This window comes from Centruroides sculpturatus, unplaced genomic scaffold, assembly GCF_000671375.1.
Source record: "Centruroides sculpturatus isolate CEXI.00-Female unplaced genomic scaffold, Cexi_2.0 scaffold175, whole genome shotgun sequence".
NCBI classification, from domain to species: domain Eukaryota; kingdom Metazoa; phylum Arthropoda; class Arachnida; order Scorpiones; family Buthidae; genus Centruroides; species Centruroides sculpturatus.
Genome location: NW_019384486.1, coordinates 197,675 through 205,002, shown reverse-complemented (window position 1 = coordinate 205,002; position 7,328 = coordinate 197,675). Strand labels below are relative to the sequence as shown.

At 33.1% G+C, this 7,328-nt stretch overlaps 1 protein-coding gene across 1 annotated transcript in view; it reads left to right on the top strand.

Annotated features, from left to right (window-relative positions):
* Window positions 1-6,451, top strand: part of LOC111621595 (cytochrome P450 302a1, mitochondrial-like) — a 21,526-nt gene extending 15,075 nt beyond the window's left edge. Inside the window, exons 5-11 of the mRNA XM_023363773.1 lie at window positions 395-582; window positions 685-871; window positions 1,821-1,977; window positions 2,206-2,357; window positions 2,424-2,502; window positions 2,568-2,777; window positions 5,264-6,451. Coding sequence (XP_023219541.1) covers window positions 395-582; window positions 685-871; window positions 1,821-1,977; window positions 2,206-2,357; window positions 2,424-2,502; window positions 2,568-2,777; window positions 5,264-5,374 — 1,084 coding nt within the window. The 3' untranslated portion in view covers window positions 5,375-6,451. The remainder of the gene's footprint in view (window positions 1-394; window positions 583-684; window positions 872-1,820; window positions 1,978-2,205; window positions 2,358-2,423; window positions 2,503-2,567; window positions 2,778-5,263) is intronic.
* Window positions 6,452-7,328: the final 877 nt, after the last annotated feature.

Below are 7,328 nucleotides of genomic sequence, written 5' to 3'. Positions count from 1 at the left end.
CCACGTGAATAAGTTGAAGTTACATCCTTCTAACAGGAAAAGTAACTTTCGTTATCATGGAATTATAACAAAACCTGCCAATTCAATATAAATGGAAAAAAAATATTATATGGAATTGAACGAAAATGAAAATTTGCTTGATAATTCAACTACGCTTGTTGGAGAACAATAAAAACACTACACTCAACAAGCCATCAATAAAACTCAACTGCCTAACCTATAACTAAAGTCTCCTTTTAATTTGTTTTTTAAAAAAAGTGCTTGACAAACTTGCCCCGCATGCCGAAGTTGCCCCGATCTCCCCTAATAATTTTCCAAATAAAAAAAACCTTAAATATGTAGTTGAAAATGTAAAATTCTCTTATTGCATTGTTCTTTATTCAATAATTTTCAGAAATGGAGAAGAATGGTGGAGATTACGTCGTCAAGTCAATTGGATGCTTCTTTCTGAAGTAGTCCAATTTACTTTTCCAAAAACCGTGAATTTGGCCGATGATTTTGTAAAAAGGGTGAGATTAATTCGTGACGATAAAAATGAAATTGGAAACTTTTTGAAGGAAATCTACAGATTCACTCTCGAAGGTTATAATTTAATTTAATTTAAGTATTTATAATTTAAGTATGTTTAATTATTTGAGAAAAATGTTTCAATTCAATACTATTTTGTTCATTTTATTCTAATAGCATCTGCCCTAGTATGCTTTGGTAAACGTTTTAGTAATTTCGACGAAAAGGCAGAAGATGATATACTAACTGCAACTGAAGACACATTGGAAAGCATGGGCAAGACATTATTGGAACCACCATTGTGGAAATTAATCAAAACGCCAATTTATAGGAAACTGGAAGAGTCGCAAGATTTTTTCTATAGGTAACTGTTAAAGTTGTTAAAGTAAGATTTGAAAAGATGTAATGAGGTAACGCAATACATGGGCGATCTACCAAAGGCTGGGTGCCTCCCAGGGAGGACTGCATGAAAAACTGGTCCCTATTTAGGCGAAGAATAACCAGAAAACTCCAAGTAGCCAACCATGAGACACGAACTCACGAACGATTACCGATGTTCAATGATTTTATCTACTCAGTCACTGGTGGGCACTTTTGAAATTTAACTAACGTTTATATATTACATGTAATAAACAGATGGGCCGGCCGAATGATCGCAAAGTATGATTTCAAATTCTGGCTTAACAAATAGTAACGCGTTTTTGTCTAGATTTCCTTCTGTGGGAACTATGAATTTTCTTGTTTTACAAGAATTACATTCCGTTTCTGGTTGGCAGTGGGACACTTTCATAAATATTTGAGCTGGCTTAAACTCTCTTCAGCTTTTAGCGATTCTGTTGTGTATGCTCTGAATCTAATTTGTAAGTGTGCTTGGTTAAACGTGTTCATCTGATTTCTCCTTTTTCTGAAATCTGATGATGTCTGCCAGCTTTCTATTTGAGGTAAAATCTTCGCAGAGACCAGACTTCTGAAATAGTTTCATACGTGAGCGATCAATGGTTAATTTTGTTTGATGGAAACAGTAATGCAATAAATAGGCAATCTACACGAGGGGATGCCTCCCGGGATGACTTTTCTATGAGAACTGGTTATTATATAGGTGTTAGACACGTGAAGTAAACCCGGCAAACTCCGCGTGCCCAGCCCGTTGGTGAAGCATGAATTTTACAATCTTTTCTTTCATTCTTTTCAACGAATTCACTTTTGCATGATAAACTATAAATTTAATTTCTAGCAGTAAAATGATAATGCTTTGTATAATAAAATATCTATGTTATCAATGTAGTTATAATTTGTTTCTTAACAAATTTCAGAACTTCCAAACAGATAGTTGAAACTTTTAAAACGACGATAAATCAATCAACAGAAAAACATTGTTTCTTACTAAATAAATTGATAAATAATCAAAATCTCGACAATGCAGATGTTATTCTATTACTGATGGAGATATTTTCAGCTGGGGTAGATGCTGTAAGTAATAGCAAATATTTATGATTGATGCGTAGAAAACTATTCTTCAATTATTACAAGATACAATCAAATCTCCAATAACGGCCACTTTTCCACGAACTTTCGAACAAAAAATGCATACAAAGTAACCTCCAAACAACAGTTAATTTTTATGATTCCATCAGTGGCCGTTATTAGAGGTTCGACTATAATATTTACCTGATATTGAATGCAATATCTTGTTTGCAGACAGGTATCACTCTGGCTTATCTTTTGTATAACTTAGCAAAGAATCCAGATAAACAAGATATTCTATACGAAGAAATAAAAAATTTCGATGATTCTCCAAACGAATTACAGAAATATATTTATTTAAAAGCTTGCATTAAGGAAAGTATGAGGTATGTGACAATTGTTATTCTTTTTTCATAATTAAAAATATAATTAAATATGTTTTTTGAATATAGACTACTTCCAACGACTGGTGGCACCGCAAGAATCTTAACAGATGATCTTATTTTAAGAGGTTATCGTGTACCACGAGGAGTAAGCAACGGTTTTCTAATTTTATTTCATTTTATCATACACGGAATCACACTATTTTCTTACAGACTACATGCTTTGGAATGCATCCATTAATTGGAAAGAGCTCTGAATACTTCTTGAAAGCATCAGATTTTGTTCCAGAAAGATGGATTCGAGAAAATGGAATGCTGGAAGAAAAAATCCACCCATATGCTATTCTTCCTTTTGGACATGGACGAAGGCGATGTGTGGGGCAAAGAATCGCAGAACAAGAAATGCAAATTTTCATTACTAAAGTAAGAGAATTAAAGTTTGAAATCTATTATTCAAATATAAATATACTGTATGTATGTATTACAGGATATTATATAAGTCTGGATCTTTGTTTATTTCTTACAGGTAAATATGACGCTGTGTAAAGAGAACGAATTCAAGTTATTTTTGATGGTGAGACCAACAATCAGAAGTGCTGAGGAGTTTAACAGACTGCATCTAGATCGCAGTATATGATTAGTGGAAACTGAATACAATTTGTTAAACTGTTTGGCTACTTCACACCGACTGTGAGTCTTCATCATCAAAAATAACTTGAATTCGTCCTTCTTTCTCAACGCCTTATCTGTAAAATAATAAACCAAGATCAGTCAGTGTTAAGTGTTCTATAGTTCCAGACTTATGGAACATACTGTATATTCTACGTATAGGAGCCGTTTAAGTATTATATCAACAAAATAGTGCCCTGTATTCATTCCCCCTAATATATCAGTAGGCCAGAAATTTAAACCATTTGTAAATTTACAGGAATTATTTTAAAACAATTTTGTGATGACTGGAGAGAAAAACAGTGGATATGTCAGCAAAGACTGATCCTCCTCCATAAACTGTTGACGTAATATTAGAATGGTCCAATATTGCTAATAAAAAAGCCGTCGTGTGTGTAAGAATTCTTCATAACTCTTGTAATTTTTATCCAATCCAGATAAAATTTTGGTTATATTGGTTTTATGTTCTGACGGAAAGAATAGGCTATTTATTTTGCGAAATACAGTGGGTGATCGGTTAACGAACATAATCCGTTCCAAGACTTTGTTCGCCATCCGAATTGTTCGTTAACCGATTATGGATTTACCATTGGTTTTTATGGAAATTTGATTAATTCGTTTTGGAGACCCCAAAAATAAAAAATATATACTTTTTCTTATTACGTTTATTTATATGTAATAATAAAAATACATATATACGCAGTCTTGCATTTTTATTAGTCACGTTTTTTCCGTTTGTGGGGGTTAAAGAATCTGTCTAATTTTGATTGCTTTTCTCTTCTTCAGGATTTTTCAGTAGTAATTAATAGCATTATAATTGTAGAGATTCTCAAGCCTATTAATCTCAACCTGGTTTGGATGTCATCCTAAGACAGTTGTTCTGACATCCTCCCACTTCTTAAAAAGATGTTTAATAGTAGATATCGGCATTAATCCTCTTTTTCAGAAGCAAACATATCTCACCGAGTTTCTTGGTGTTCTTCATTCAAGAGTTCTTGCCGTTCTTCTGTCGTCAGATCCGTTTCAGGTTCCATTACGAGCTCTTCGATGTTCTTTATTTCTCAGATGTGATTTTTGTTACTCCTTTAGCTGCTTGAGTCTTCTCGATTATACTTTATCTTTCTTAGATAAGATTGAACTGCGGCATACTGTAGACCTATTCAAGCCATACTGCTCAGCAATATCAAACATCTGCCCACTCTCTACATTTGCTATTATACTCTCACTTTTCGAAAATAACGAGTGCCCGCCCGACAGTCTCGCGAATACTATAAAAAATTCTGTGTGTCAGAAAAATAAAAGGCTGGAATTACAAGGGAGAGTTCCAAAGTTCGGAGGAATACTATCCGATCGGTATATACCGGGTTGAGCGTCGATGTCAACGTCTCCCGCGCTCCGAAAAGTATCGAATTGTTGCCTGAAGACAAGGGAAGACCAATCAGTATTCATTATTTTAGGTTGCTTCTTCTTGTGTTTGTTCTGTGAGGCGTTCGTTGTCCGAACATAAAAATCTTTCGAAGTGTTCGTTAACCGATCACCCGCTGTATTAGATATAAACGTTTTATCTATTTTGGATCGGTGATCACACTTATCTTGCAATGCTGTCATTGACCTCATTTAGTTCATGCTTGACGACGGAATTTCCCTAAAAAAAAGTTGCACTTTTAAATATTTTGGTAAGTGACGTATTACTTGCCAAAATACCAACTTACATCATTAAATTTAAATTTTCAACTTAAAAATGATAGCCGCATCGTGTCACTTCTATAACAAATTTCTTTAAAAATATTTCCTTAGTGATCACATGACGTTTTATTATCGAACCGGAAGTAACGATCTAACGAGCCCTTTATTAAGAAAGTAATCTAACTAACGTACAATACTGTACATACAATTTATCTGTTTTACCGACGTGGAATTAAAAAGACTCGCTATTTCATCAAAAAAAAAAAAAAAATGCCTAGGGAAAGCGTAAGAGAAAAACTTGTTAACTCTATGTTGCTTCATTCCGTTCAAGAAATCGAAACAACTCCTACTATTTTTGTCACTCCAGATGAAATTTTGTTTCGTTGCTCTTTATGTTATAACAGTATATAGGCCTACTACTTAATTTTTAGAAACTCTTCTTCAATTTTTTGAAATCGCCACTCTTCTCAATTCTTCAATCTCTACTTTCTCACAAAAATTATTCCGTTATGTTTCTACTATATATATATGTTATTAATTTAATAAATTTTCAGATGTTGAAGAATTTCCGTGTGCAGTTTCCAAATGAAGATATAAATTGCGTAATGAGATTGCAACTTGTTCCCGATCGACCATTATTATTTCGATTTATTGATCGATCGTAATCAATAAAGATTTTTTAAAGCACAGCATTAATTTTAATTTTGGATATATGAGTACTAAGGTTTGGCTCTATAGAGGACTTATCACACTATTGACGTTTGTCAGAGTAATCAAACAGTAACAGGTGAACAGAGTTTTATTATAACTACCGTATGCATTTCGGGCAGTCTTATTATCTGTGCTCGTTACACTTTGGTGGGTTTACAGGACTAAAATACAAACGGTATTACGTTACAAAACAATGATTAATGATTAAAATAGTTTAAAAGTACAATTTATACATACTTAAATGGTACATTATATTTGTTGCCAAAATGTGGATATCTTTATTATTGGTTTTTACAGACGTTTTTTATTTACATTACAAATAGTAACAGAGATTATACATGTTGTTTAATGAATTCATTGTGAAACAAATGAATACAAAGTTATAGACCTAAGCAAGGTTTAGTTACAAATGTAAAAATTGTTTAATTTTTAAAAAAGGTATACACGTATGTAAACCTTACACACGTTAAACGGTATAAATACATTTACAGTCTATCAGCTCGTAATACCGCTTGTATTTTAGTCCTGTAAAGTGTAAACCCACCAAATTGTAACGAGCACAGATGATAGACTATCCGAAATGCGTACCGTAGTTATAATAAAACTCTGTTCACCTGTTACTGTTTGATTACTCTGACAAACATTAATAGTGTGATAAGTCTCCCATAGAGCCAAATCTTAACACTGGTGAAAAATCGAGTGTAAAATCTCTCGCCCAAATTATTCTTATCACGTGACCTACTTACGTTTCTCTTGGATTGCAGTGGGGTCCTGCTTTAGTACTCATATATCCAAAATCGTAATACTGTATAAGGACAAAAAGCAAAACACCAATAAATTTTAATATTCAAATAGTAATTTTTTTTATTAGATTATTGTATCAATATATTTGTAGCTATCAATTTCGATTTTCTGAATTGCCTAATTATCATGTATCTGAAATCTATTTAATAAATTAAATTAAATTAAAAATTAAATAATGAGTAGTTGATTCATACTTTTTCCAAACAATTATAATTAATTCATCATATACTGTATTTACTTGAATTTCGGTGTGGTGGCAGATATAGAGATTAGAAGAGACCGGGGCTAGTTGTCACAGTTTTTAGTCATTTCTAGTTTTAGAGTCTATAATATCAATTTATTTAGGTTTAAGTGAAAATGCATACGCCTACATATCTTTTGATTTGGTTTATAATAAACTAGCTGTTACCCGCGACTTCGCCCACAAGGATTTTGCAAGCAAACCCCATTTATATTCAGTATTTCAACAACCATAGTAATTGTTATATAACACCTACCGCTGAGAATGATGAGAATTGCCGAGAATCAAACGAACTATTTTCAATTTGATCAATTTTCTGGAACGTTTACAATCGTTCTATAATCGAACGAATATGCAATAACAAATTCGAATTTAAAACGGTTCGAACATTTTAAAAATCGAAATAGATAAAAATATTTATAACAATGTCTGAAATGTTATTAATTTAATACACCTAAGTACTCGATGAAGACTAAATCCTCCCCTCTCCCCCGAGGGGGAATTTCGAAAAATCCCTTTTTAGTGTGCATTGCCATGGCATACCCTACTAAAACGCAGATAAAAACAAAATCTCGCATCTAAAATAGTACAGTAGAAGCCGTTGTTCCGGTTAAGCCTTAATGCTCTCCCTCTCCCCCCGCGGAGGAATTTCGAAAAATCCCTTCTTAGTGTGCGTTTTCATGACGTACCCTAACTATGTACCAAATTTCACCTCTTTAGGTTCAGCGGTTTGCTCTGGGCGATGATGAATCAATCATTCAGTCAGTCAGGACAAGCAATTTTATATATATAGATATATGAACATTCAATAATTTTTGTCATAGTTACTAATTATTTTAGAAACTGTGTTCCCTGTCTAGATG